This window comes from Varanus komodoensis, unplaced genomic scaffold, assembly GCF_004798865.1.
Source record: "Varanus komodoensis strain SLA01 unplaced genomic scaffold, ASM479886v1 scaffold13_3, whole genome shotgun sequence".
Taxonomy (NCBI): domain Eukaryota; kingdom Metazoa; phylum Chordata; class Lepidosauria; order Squamata; family Varanidae; genus Varanus; species Varanus komodoensis.
The window spans coordinates 8,351,537-8,364,998 of record NW_025335409.1 but is presented as its reverse complement, the minus strand read 5'-3'; the positions used below and the strand labels follow the sequence as shown (position 1 = coordinate 8,364,998).

Genomic DNA, 13,462 nt, shown 5'->3' with positions numbered 1-13,462 from the left:
CCCCCACCCCCAGATTTATCCATTGTAATGATGATTCCCCTGACCCCAGTTTGGAATATGAGGTAAGAAGAAGCTTCTTTTTCTGGACTGCTTTTTTGCCTGTAGAAATAACTAGTAATGCAACACAAAGGCTGTGCTTTCATGTCTCTTTATACAAAGAATGAAAGAAAGAAATACTTATCAGCTACTTCACTGGTTAAACATAAAGGACAGTGCAAAATTATCTAATTTTTACCTTGCATGAACCCTCCCTGATGGGAAGTAATTAGCTGCTGCTGTTTGGCAGAGTATGAAGTACTTAAAGATGGATTGGTTTTGGTTTGTTTTTTGTAAACTGTATATGTGTGTGTTGCAGTGGGCAGAATGCACCACCCCTTCTCACATCATGTGAAAATATTTGTTCATTTAAATTACCCTTGTTCTGTGTCCAAATGTCAGTTGTTGCTGGGGCCAGTTGATACGGGCTGGCTTCAGTGCCTTCATATAGATGTTCATATTTCTGAACTTGCAGAGATGTCTGGCTGGTAGGCATAGGAAGCAGGATGCTGTTTTAGATGGACCTTCAATGGTTCTCCTGCAAGGGAAATTGGTTCTTAATAGAGGCAAAAGGAAGATTTGCATATTAGTCAAGTGTTTCTTGCAAATAAAATGTGCTAACAATCACACTTGAACTTTTTAGCTTCTTGGCTGGTTTGCTGAGATAATTGCACAAACTAAAACAGTCCTCTTGTTTAAAACTGTTTTTTAAAATATAATTACTGCTGACATTGAGCATGTGTACTTTGATGCTAATTAACAGTGATCCAGGTTTTTTTTTTGTTGTGTATTTTACTTTTGTTTTCCTTCAATAGCTTGTACTCCGAAAATGGTGTGAATTAATTCCTGGGGCAGAATTCAGATGTTTTGTGAAGGAAAACAAACTTATAGGTGAGGTTACTAGTAAGGATTCTTCCATTCAATGCTGTTTCTCATGGTTGCCTTTCATATACAGTGGTACCTTGGCTCACGAACTTAATCCGTTCCACAACTCTGGTCACGACCCAAATTCATCGTAAGCCAAGTCAAATTTCCCCATATGGTTCAATGTAAATAAGGTTAATTCGTTCTGTAACTTTTTTTTTTTAATCACAAAAATTTGAAGCAAAGTGACAAAGAACAAAGATCACAGCTATCTCCCCCCCCACCCCACGATTGCGGCCATCTGTCCCCCAGCACGACTGCGATTGTGCCTGTGTTCCCTGTGCCTGTGCAATTGCGGCCATCTTTCCCCCAGGTGTGACCGTGATCGCAGCCATAGACAGGCACAATTGTGGCCATCTCCCCCATCCCCCAAGCATGATCGTGGCCATCTCCCCCCGCCCAGCGCGACCGTGATCACGCCCATGTTCCCTGCACGACCACAATTGCGGCCACAGACAGGCACGATCATAGTTGCACTTGTGCAGGGAAGATGGGTACAATAGCAGCCGTCTCCCCCAGCCCCCTGAACACGGATCACAGCCATCCCCCCGCAAGCATGACTGCCATTGCACCCGCGGAGTTTGCAACCTGAGGCAAAATTTTTCTGAAATTTCTGTTCACGACCCAATTTGGTCGTGAACTGAGGCGTTTATGAGCTGAGCTGTCACTGTATCTTTTCTATGCAGGAAATGTAATATGGCCATGACTGCTTTGGCAGTGCTGTTGTTGCTCATAAATAATAACTTTATTTGTATTTTCAATATACATTAATGCTTGAAGCAGTTCACAATTACAAAGCCTGAAAACTCAAAATATAAATGTACCAGCAATGTTTTACTGTACATAATATGGAATACGGGCACAAAGCAGTGGTGGATTTTTAACTTGATAAATCTGCATTTTCTGTGGTCCTATCTTATCTATGTATCTTCAGAGTTACTTATTTTTAGTTCCAACTTGCCATGTCTCTGAGATCTCAGGGCCTGCATCACAACTGAAGACATCAACAAGTTTTAAAAAGTCAACTTCTTGATGTCTTCAGTTGTGTACATTCTCACTTTGACACTGAGCAAAGAAAATTAGGCATGCTGCCTAGAGCATTTCTGTTTCTACTGAAGCATACATTACCCTTCCCTAACTTGGCTCCTTCCAGGTGTGCTGGACTACAACTCCCATAATCCCCCCAATTTATCTGGAAGGTACCAGGTTGGGAAAGGTCGTGATGTAGAAATGGAGAAATGCATCATGGGAACATATATAACTGCTGCCGCACGTCAATGGATGTTTATTCTTCCCTGCCAGAGGGTGGGAAAATGTCACAATCATAACTGTCTGCTTCATCAGTGCAATTTTCTTGGTAGACTGTGGAGTTTGAACTGATGCCAACTACATGCTTTCTTCAAATAGAGATTTCATACCTATACTTGGATAAAGAGAGGCAGAAACAACTGGACCAGCTAGTATATTGGATTTGAAATTCTCTGGTTAAAAGACAGTGAAGTCATTCAATCTCACAAGGCCGTTAGACTAAAATGTTATTTTGAGCTGCTTATTTGCAGTCATGACAAAAAGGTAAAACTGCTTGCTTGCATTATCAGGGTAGTGTGAAATTCTGTAGGGTTTGTGTCCAAATGAGGCCCTGTCTGCCTATAAGGCTTGCTGAATTTAATTCTGTGATTTCTCTGGATTGCTATAAAAAGAGACAGGATGTGTAATACAGAAATAGCCTTGACTTTGGTATACCATTCTAATCAAATGCTGTGTTCCTGAATTATTCCTGAAAGATTTTAAGTAGGTGTAGGGTAATCTTAGTACACATGATTATTTGCATGCTACTCTAGCAGCAGTCTGAAACACAGTTTAGAGTCTAAACTTTAGACCTTTATAAAGGAGATACTATTTGGAAAAAAAGCCAACTTGCATTCAGTGGAATCTGTTTTCAAAAATCTGACCAGAAGCTTCTGTGAAGGTAAGCAAAGAAAAGAAAAAAACAGTGAGCACTCCTCTCTTTTTACCTATCGGAACTATTACAGCAAGCATATTTAGAGAACTTGGTCATGTTCTACCAACCATCTCACATTCTATTTTAATCTTACTGTAGCAATGGATGAATGATTATACTTCCTTTGACAGGTATATCCCAGCGAGACTACACTCAATACTATGAGCACATCTCTAAACAGAAAGAAGAGATTTGTAGATGTATACAGGAGTTCTTCCAGAAACACATACAGTATAAATTTTTTAATGAAGACTGTAAGTACTCTTTTAACATTGGGAAGCAATAGGTGATTTTTGAAAGATAATGGTTCTCTTGAAAATAGTTCTGGAGGATTGACGTGCCAGATGCTCTTCCCTGATTGATTTGCCTGATGGTTTCTGCTAAAAATAGCTGGGACTAGTCTTGCTCACCTAGGACCACATACAAAGTGGTGTGGTGTGGTGTTGGGAATGGAATCTTACTGATAGCCACAGTTTATCTTAGAAATTTCACTGAGAGCCACTCAGGTAATTCAACAGGCAATCTGTTTTTTAGTTTCAAATTGGCTTCTTTTTAAAAATATGCTCAAGAGAAGTTTCCTCAGGAATGTCAAACTCTTTTCTTGGTTTACATGCATTTCTTTCCCAAGTGCCTATAAAGTTTGCCAAAGTGAGAATCATAGCCCAAGATTGATTCAGCACTTGATGAGTAGAATTCTGATGTCAATCCTGAAGAACAGAAAATTGTGAAAACGGAGTAGACTCCTCATTTGTTCTTTATCAGAAACAAATAGTATTTTGCTAAATAAAAAATAACGTCGGACAAATTATACTCTTTACTAAAATAATGATATTTAAGTCAGCTAACTTTAAATGATTTCAGAATTTAGGAGTTTATACGACTTTAGGAATTGAGGATTTTTTCAGCCTCCTGAAAAATTTTGAGCCTCCTAAGATGATGGGATGGATGGGCAATAATATTAATGTTAACCTCTTTTATTGTCCTTTTAGTGTCAGAGAAGCCTTCAGGGCAATACAGATACCAGTTATAGGTATCAGTAAAACTATATAGACCCACTATAAATAGCTGTACTAATAACTGCAGTGGAAGTAAAAATCAACTCATCCAACTCTGGCTGACATGTGGCAACAACTCTTGAGTGCTCATCGTTTCTGCTTTCAGTTAACAAGGAATATTCCTCGGTAGTTGTGATATCCTGACCCAGAACTCTGGGCTGTTTATGGGTTAAACAGTTCAGAGTTTACTCAGCAATCAATCATGATTTGTTGCTGGGTTAAAACTCTGGGTTTTAACACCCTAAACAGCCCATAGTTTCACAGTTGCAAAGGCTGAATATCATAGTAATAACCCAGGAACATTCCTTCATTGTTGGTTGAAAATGGAAGTGACAAGCATGCAGAAGACACCACATTCTTGTGCTTGCTCTCAGCCATAAGAATTATTGACTTATACCTAGGAATTGACATTATTTGCAAACTAGTGTATATGTATGAGCACACATGAATGCATTAAAATGTTATGCTTTAGTTCTTATGCTTGGAGAAGGAATTGAAAAATTGTTTTTTATAGTAACTGTAAGAAAAAGTGTTCCACAGATACAGATAAAAATCCTTTATCTTTTATCTCCACAGACAGTGTTTGCAGCTTGCAATGATCTTTTCTTTCAAACACTGAATTGTGGAAGATTATATTGATTATGTTACAATGCGCCTAAAGTATATGTTAGAATAGAACCTATTGTTGCCTTGTGTGGCTTGTAAGATACCTAGTGATTCCATAGCATTCATTTTAGCCACACAGCTAAAGAAGTAGAGCTTATATAGAAGTATGGTTTAATGGGCTACATTAGAAAACACAGTCTGAACTCAGTGAATTCAGATTTCTTACCCCAAAATTAGAAACATTGTGCTCGAGAACAGTTTCTTGAAAGAAAGCTCTTTATGTAGTATATGTGGTCAGTGAGTCAGTAACCAAAAGATTCTAACTTCATTAAATGGCAGAGAAATGTTGGCATACTCAGAGGCAGGCAAAAAGTATGCAGATTTAACCATGTATAACATAGGCATACTAGATTTACTAGGCAGTAAGTATTTCCATGTAGCTGTCATAACTAATATGAAAGGATAAACCTTATCCATAAATTTGACTGATACTTTGCAATGCTATCTAACCTCATCGCATTTACTGCATTTTGTGGCAGCAAATTCCATAGATCAGTGTATCCATGTACTATGTACTTCATGCATTCTGAACCGTCTTCCAGTCAATTTAGTTGGCTGATTCTTTGTTCAAATGTTATGAGTGAAACATTCTTTTCAAACGATTCTGAATCGTGCTCACCTTTTGAGTCATTTTTCTCTTAAATTAAAAAGCCTGGACCATTTTAGCTTTTTGTCATAACGGAGGTGTTCCTATTCCTTGATCAGTGTGATAGCCCTTTCCTGTATCTTTATTTTTAGTGCTAAAATACCGCTTATAGTGTGTGGTTAACTACTGCTGTGTATGGCTACAGCTTTTCTATACATTCAAGAAAGATCCTAACTTTCCCTCTTATCTCCTCCCCCACTTCTGTTTGGTGTCTTTCCAGTTGTGTTTGATGTCTACAGAGACAGCATGGTAAGTGAACATTTTGGTTGGAAATGTTTTATTAGTTTTGTTCTGACCAAATTCTGATGCTTCCTAAATGATTGGGCAGAAATATATTTTAGATTATCATCTCCTCCTTGGCAAAACAATATTTCATTTTAGTAAATTCTGTACTACTCTTCCATAAAAATGAACTGCCATTGTACAATCATAAAGCTATCACAGCAATTAGTAACAGGCTTTTTAAAGCTTCTTTCCAGCATGTGTGAATATTCTAGCTGCGATTTTATTATGGATGGTCTAGAGTGGCCCACTCAGCCAGACCATTCTGATTTCATCTTACCCAGCTCCAAGAGACAGAAACCTTCCTTCTCCATTGCAGATGGTCTTGCTTCTCTTGCATGTTCAGTGTTGAGCTGGAAACCCTTTCAAATACAGGGCCACTTAACTGATCATTTGCTGTTGTTACGTGCTGTCAAGACATCTCCAAATTATGGTGAGCCTATGAATAAATGTCATCAAGCCCAATTTTTCAAAGACTGGGCATGTACTGAATTTTTATACCCTGTTTTTATTGTAGTCGTATTTTGATTGTATGTTAATAGTGTGTATAAACTGTTAATTGCCCAGAGAGCTTCAGTTCTTAGGCAGTATAGAAATGGATACATTCATAAATAAATGTATAAAGACAGTCACATGAATGTTTGTAGTAAGCATGTTTGTTCATATAGCATTCCAAAGCTTTTCTGCATGTCATCTAGATGAACAGATTTCTGTTTTGTCTCTACCATTTTTCTCTTGCAGGGGAGAGTGTGGCTTATTGACTTTAATCCATTTGGTGAAGTGACAGATTCTCTGCTGTTTACATGGGAAGAACTGAGATCAGGAAACAGTTTGAAAGAAGACCAAAGTGAAGCTGCAGCCATGGAGCAAGTAAGAAAAACTCGTGGAAGTCTCCCAAATTTTTGCCCTTGCAGGCTACTATAAAACTGGCCCTTGTTTTTTCTGGAATATTGGAACAGCAGGAGTAAAAGGGTTTATCCTTGGTGCCTTGTCTTTGTTCATCGGCTGCATATGTATGCTACACTTCTGAAATGCAGGGAGCTGGCTGGTGAATGGAAAATGAAAAGCAAGCTTAATTTGAAGAAGGCATTCAGAGCGACAGCCCTGCTTTCACAAGCTAGTCATATTTCTGAAGTTTATTGCATCTTCCAGACAAAACATCCTCTGATTCAACATTATTCTTGAAGAGTAATGTTACACCTGCTTTAACTCATCTTAATTTATAAACTTGCTCTTTGTACATTTAACGTTTCATTTCCTCACAGTGTTTGCTTTGTTCATCATTTTGGTTCCTCCATCTCACAGAATTGTCAGTATTTCTTACTTCTATTCACTGTTAATATTTATGTGCTCAGACACTGAAAATGTTGATTCTCAATTATAGTAGAAGATGGCAACTGAAGCTCCTGGGCCATGGACCATGCCCTCCACATTGGCAGTTGAAAGTGTGAAGGGAGTTGCATTTGTGCTAGTAGAGCCTGCCAGCAGGCCATCTTGTTTGACTCTGCTCTGAAAATGGTCTTCTGGGAAATTCTATTGTTGCCCAGGGCACATTCACATTCTGCCCCCTAGAAATATTCAACTACTCTGAATTTTTTTTGATTGTCTTAACACAATGTATGGGTAACAAAATTTGTAATCGAAGTGCATTTTAAAAGCCATTGAGAAAAGTGGAACTGCCTGAGTGAATAGATTCTCCATTATAATGTTTTGATCATATTCCTGACAGCATTGTCAGGCTACCTAAACAGCATACCAAACTGAGGTTAAACAAGCTGACATTTTTCCTTATCCTTCCACCCTTTCAAATTAGGACTACCCAGCATTCCGTTGTACGAACAGCAACCTTACTGTCCAACCCAGCCCCTATCTCAGCTACAGACTACCCAAAGATTTTGTAGATCTTTCCACTGGAGAAGATGTTCACAAATTAATTGACTTGCTCAAACTGGTAAGTGAATTTTGTAAATTGAGAGATGCTGAAAAATTTATCTCTTCTGTACATGGTTTATACTTTTCTATACATCTAATACCGTGTTTCCCCAAAAATAAGACCGGGTCTTATATTTTTTGCTCCAAAAGACGCATTCGGGCTTATTTTCAGGTAATGTCTTATTTTTTTCCTTACAAAAGCCATAAAAGCCTTAGAGTCCTCCATGATTCCTTTCTTGTACTCAATGGAATAGCTCTTTCTTTTTGCACTCATCTTGGCTGGGGGTCAAACTATTATTCCCTTTAAATCTACCATTAAATCAAGTGTTAATTGAAGACTTACAAGACAGGAGTGGCAACACATGAGCGCATTAAGTACATCTGTTCTTCATCATGGCCTCTGCATCGCACATATGGGTGCTGTGCCTGTGCAGTGCCTAAGGCTGGAAAGATTACAAAGCTAACGGTTTTTGGCGGGAAAACTCTGTTCCCCTCCCCCTCAACGATATAAATGGAGCGGAGTGTCCACCATTTTCTCAGTCTTTTGCAACTGCCGTTCACTGTGCCTCGAGCCTTTATCTCTCGCTGTATTGATCTTAGTTGCTATCTTGTTCCTTGTTGCTAGTTGTTATCTCTTATCTCCAAGTTTTTTCATTCCCGTTCGAGTTTCCCCATTTACTCTTCAACTTTCTAAAAAAAAAACCAAACAAACCAAAAACAAAAAAAAAATCTTTCCCTCTTTACTATCTCCTCCTTCTTATTTCTTCTTTCGCGATGGCGCAGCGGGCGGCTTTCCGCAAATGTTCACAGTGCGGGTCAAAGATGTCACTCACCGACCCACACTTGGGCGAGAGACACAGAACCGACAAATGCGGCCATTGTCAGGCCTTTACTAAACAGGCGCGCAAAAACTGTGAGAACCGCCTGAGGAAAATGCTGTGGGACCAGGCCCTCATGCAATCCGACCAACTGGCCGCTAAGCCTGCTTCTGCTTCCGCCACGCCTCCACCGCGCCCATCGGCTGATGGTGCCCTGGTTATGCAGGCACAACAACCTCCTTCTCCTCCTCACAAGCAAAAGGAGAAGAGGAAACATGGCGGATCTGAGAAATCCTCTGGCCATAAAAAGCCAAAGAAGGATAAGTTGGATAAGATGGCCCACAAGCCTAGGAAACCCAATCAAGTCTGACACCATGATTCGGGTTCATCTGTACCATCGGTCCTGATGGCTGTGACAGCACTGACGCCAACGGGCCCGTCCCTGCAGATTGCCATGCAGGTGACTCCACCAGGGTCCCCTAGACAGGTCTTAACTCAGTGCATTCGTCCCCCGAGCGACCTGAGGTGCCGTTGCATGAATCCATCTCCGATGGGGAGATTTGTGATTCTCCGCCGGCAGCTCGTTCTCCAACAATGATGCCGTATCCTGGGCCAACCGCGGAACCTATCTCCCATCAACCATGTCACCTACGTCACTTCTCAGACCAACTCCTGGAGGTATGGGACCAGCCCCGTTAGGGCAGTCATCGTGGAGGTTGGGATGACTACCCTTCCTATGCCTACTATCCGTTGGCTCAGGACCGTACGCTTTCCCTGGTACCAAGAGGGGCTCTGTCTACCTCCAGGCAGATGAGATTGGGACACCCCACCTTGCCAGCGAATTCCTCTTCCAGTGGACCACTGCAATACAGGACTGATTCAGACGAATCCGAGGTGGCGTCGACCTCGCCCAATGTAGCCATTACAACTTGGGCCGGGATCGCCGGAGGAACCTCATGTCATCTTCAGAGAACTGATGGCAAGACTTGTCCGGTCGCTAGAGATCGAAGCCCAACATCGTATCGACCCTAGCACCGATAAGTTTTATGATATTCTGAGGGTGAACAATCTGCTGCCATCATCCTGCCTCTGATAACGACCCTCCGTCAAGCTATGGTGCAACCTTGGGACCTACTGACTCAACCCCAGTCTATGTCACGTCGTTATGAGGCAATGTACCAAGTCTGGGAGCAGGACATACCATTTCTCCTGCATCACCCAAAACCGAACTCGGTAGTGGTGGAATCTTCCCAAGGACGAGAGTCGAGGGGCCATACTGCCCCTCGCAATGAGGGTTGGAAAATTGATATGTTGGCGCAGTGAATTTACATGGCTTCTGGACTTGGCCTTCGTATCTCCAACTATGAAGCAACACTGGCCCGGTACCAATACTTCCATATGCAGAAGCTTGACAACATCACTGCTTCCCTACCGGACCAGCGAAGAGACCTGGCATGAGTGTTCATTATCGGTCTTTTCTCAAGCAGTTAGAAGATTCATTAAAGGACTACAGAATCTCCATCCACCAATTCGTCCTGTCATGCCTACTTGGAGCCTCTCAGTTGTACTTCAGGCACTCACCAGAGCCCCCTTCGAACCTCTGGCAACTATTGACTTACGTATTCTGTCCTGGAAGACTGCCTTCCTTGTAGCCATCACATCAGCCCGAAGAGCTAGTGAGCCTTGTGCTCTTCGAGTAGATCCCCCTTATTTGAACTTCCATAAAGAGAAAGTTGTTCTTCATACTGATTCGTCGTTTTTGCCCAAAGTAGTTACTCCATTTCATATCAGTCAGGACATTGTTCTGCCTGCCTTCTTTCCATCGCCCTCGAATCTGATTGAAAGATTGCTGCATGCCCTCAATGTGCGCCGTTGCTTAGCCTTTTACAGATCGCGTACAGAATCTCTTCGAAAATCTAACCGCCTCTTTGTGAAGTATTCTGAACATGACAGAGGCTCCCCTGTGTCTTCACAGAGGCTTTCAAAATGGATTGTTCAGACAATTGAGTTGGCATATCAACTTGCCAAAATTGACTTACTTGTTGTTTCGAGAGGTCATTCAATGAGAGCGGTAGCAGCTTCCTCTGCCTTTGCTGCAGGAATCCCAATTCAGGACATCTATAAAGCTGCAACATGGGCTGCCCTGTGCACTTTTGCCAGGCATTATCGCCTTGATATGCTTGCAAGACAGGACTGTTCCTTTGGCAGGGCAGTCCTCTGCACTGTCCTTCGATGACGACACTGCCCTCCTCCGACTCTGGTAAGCGTGTCAGTCACCCATATGTGTGATGCACAGAGGCCATGACGAAGAAAGGCAGGTTGCTTACCTGTAACTGTCGTTCTTCGAGTGGCCATCTGTGCATTCACACAACCCACCCGCCAGTCCCGCTTGGTGTCAGTGAGTGGATTCTTATTCAGGACCATGTTCTTATCCTGATATTCATGGTCCCTACGGAATTTATTGTAATATCTCTCACTCCCGCGAGAGGGCGAACGTCTGGTCTTCAATAGACTGAGAGAATGGCGGACACTCCACTCCATTTATATCATTGAATGGGAGGGGAGCGGAGTTTTCCCGCCAAAAATTGTTAGCTTTGTAATCTTTCTGGCCTTAGGCACTGTGCAGGTGTAGCACCCATATGTGTGATGCACAGATGGCCACTCGAAGAATGACAGTTACAGGTAAGCAACCTACCTTTACAACACACGATGTATTGAATTATGAAACACGTCTGTTCATTATCAAGTGTGCACATTATTCATGTGTTGTGTCTGGACTCCAATCGGTCATTCGGCAATGAGTCTCGAGTTCATCAGTTTACATAGGCGTTTACCTCTCATCCAAAGGCGCCCGCTTGACTATTTACAAATACTTAAATATAATGCATATTATAATTTATTTTAAGTATTAATCTCAATACTATTATTTGTTTATATTTAATATTAACATCATTTTTAATTAAATATGTCCATTGTGTGTTGCAACGGATGTACCACTGTGTTTCGCTGTCTGTCTTACTGACTATCTTAACTGGGGCTTATTTTGGGGGTAGGGCTTATATTTTGAGCATTCTGAAAAATTATGCTAGGGCTTATTTTCTGGTTACATCTTCTTTTTGGGGAAATACGGCATGTCCTCCTCACTTAGTATCACTTCTAAGCCCCCCTTCAACATATCCTCGTAAAGAAAGTGTTCCTCAATCACTTTCATCACTCTTTTCTAAAACTTTGCAAGCTTCTTGATTGTTTTGGAGTTATGGCATCCTTAGTCTGAGGTTTTAAACTAATTAGGTTGTGAGTGGTGCATGTGACCTGTGCATAGCAACATACTGATATTGAAAATGGCATTTCTCCTGCTTTTTCATGACCTCTTTCCCTAACATAGAGCACTGTCCTCCTTAATTGCCTTGTTGCCAATGGAAAACAAATCTAAATCTTTTTCTAAAGAGACACTAGAACTCTGATAGCATTCCCATATTACTCATATAAGAGCAGCGATAAGAACAGACTATAATTTTTTAGAAAGCAGAGGGTGATTTGAAAGAGGGAGCACTATTTATAGTAAATACATTCCTTCTTTACAAAAATAGGTAACATGGGAATACCCTTAAAATCTAATGCTCAGGAACAATAATATGCCCACCAAAATCAAGCAAACAAACAACCAGGCCACACAGACACATGCATGCCATAGACAGAACACAGACACACCCTACTATGCAAGCCTCTTTTTCTGGGTAGCAGGGGAAAAAGTGCTGAGCTGCAGCTGCCCAGAGGCTGAACTGGAAATAAAAATGGTACAGGCTTCTAACATATCCATTCATAGGATCTTAGAGTCCCAGTTAGAACATTTGATTTTTAAAAATCTGGCAAAAATGTTTAATAAGAAAAGGGGCAGGGAGCTTGGTTGGCACCAAGGAATGCACCCACAACATATTAGAGATCATGGGTACCATGTTAGGGATCCCAGCGTTTGTTTCCAAAATCTGACTTTCATGAGACAAGCTGCAGGAAGATGAGTGTGTGTGTGTGTGTGTGTGTGTGTGTGTGTGTGTGCAGTGAAGGTTCTCCCAAACCACTTTCAGCTTTCAGAAACTGTATGTCTCTGTCCCAAGTCAATCTTAAACTGGACCTGCAGACATTCTATTTGGTGTCTGGTTAAGCAGTTTTCTCCCAGTAAATCAGATACAGTGATGATGGTGGAAAGCATCAGAGTTTTCCCTTCAAACCAGTCTTGCCTACCTGACTTTCTAACAAGGTTAATCATACCACTCAGGCACAAGGAAAAGGCTTAACCTTTTGATCTGTATAGCTTGAAATATCATCAAAACATTTCATTGAGTCCTTTCTTGTTGCTGAGTCAATGATGATTTGGGGGAGGGGGGAGCCTAAAATGTATTGATTTTAAGTGCAATTTTGAAAGAACATCTATTTACGCATGGTAGAATATTATGTAGTATTACTTGTATACTTATTAAACTCACTTCTGATCTAATAACTGGAAGTGGCTTAAAGAAGGCCTCTTCGAGGTAGGTTAACTAAAAAGCCAGTAGCTTCTGGTATTATCCAAGATGCTGCACATTTCCCTACTGTATACTTTATTTAGATTTGAAAGACCTGGAATTGACTTGTAGGTCCCATTATGAAAATTGCGGCAGGACATTACTGTTGGAGTAATGCTGCAAGGTCCACTGATCCATGAACAGATCTTGGTCAAGGTATTAAATACATCACAGCAAAAAATGGTGGAATTGATGGGGAGAGAGTTGGTGCTTAGCACTCCATGAATGTAATGATCTATCCCAACAGTTCAGAAATGAGAGGAAAGTGATAGATTGAACAAGGCATTCTGTGGTATTGGTGGAAAGTTTCTGATTCAGATAAGAACTGTATCTTCTTCAGTGTACTGTCATTTAGCCAGGAAGCCATTCATCTTCAGTTTCCTTATCATTTTCAGTTTCCTGCCTTAAAGTGTCAGTAGCTTATACTCCTCACCTTCCCCTAGCCCTTGAAGAACACCCCTTGAACCTAGTTTCAGGACTTCATTTAATTGCAGGAAGCTGAAACTCATCTAGTGTGCCTGTTCCAGGGATAACCAGAG

The 13,462-nt window shown here is 41.1% G+C and overlaps 1 protein-coding gene across 6 annotated transcripts in view; it reads left to right on the top strand.

Moving 5' to 3' along the window:
- CDC123 (cell division cycle 123) overlaps positions 1-12,988 on the top strand; it is a 34,019-nt gene extending 21,031 nt beyond the window's left edge. For all 6 annotated transcript variants that reach the window (XM_044423530.1, XM_044423535.1, XM_044423532.1 and 3 more), the window contains exons 8-14: positions 14-62; positions 852-927; positions 3,094-3,216; positions 5,550-5,578; positions 6,353-6,481; positions 7,425-7,562; positions 12,968-12,988. In XM_044423530.1, the coding sequence (XP_044279465.1) occupies positions 14-62; positions 852-927; positions 3,094-3,216; positions 5,550-5,578; positions 6,353-6,481; positions 7,425-7,562; positions 12,968-12,973 (550 nt within the window). In that variant the 3' untranslated portion in view covers positions 12,974-12,988. The remainder of the gene's footprint in view (positions 1-13; positions 63-851; positions 928-3,093; positions 3,217-5,549; positions 5,579-6,352; positions 6,482-7,424; positions 7,563-12,967) is intronic.
- The last annotated feature ends 474 nt before the right edge of the window (positions 12,989-13,462 follow it).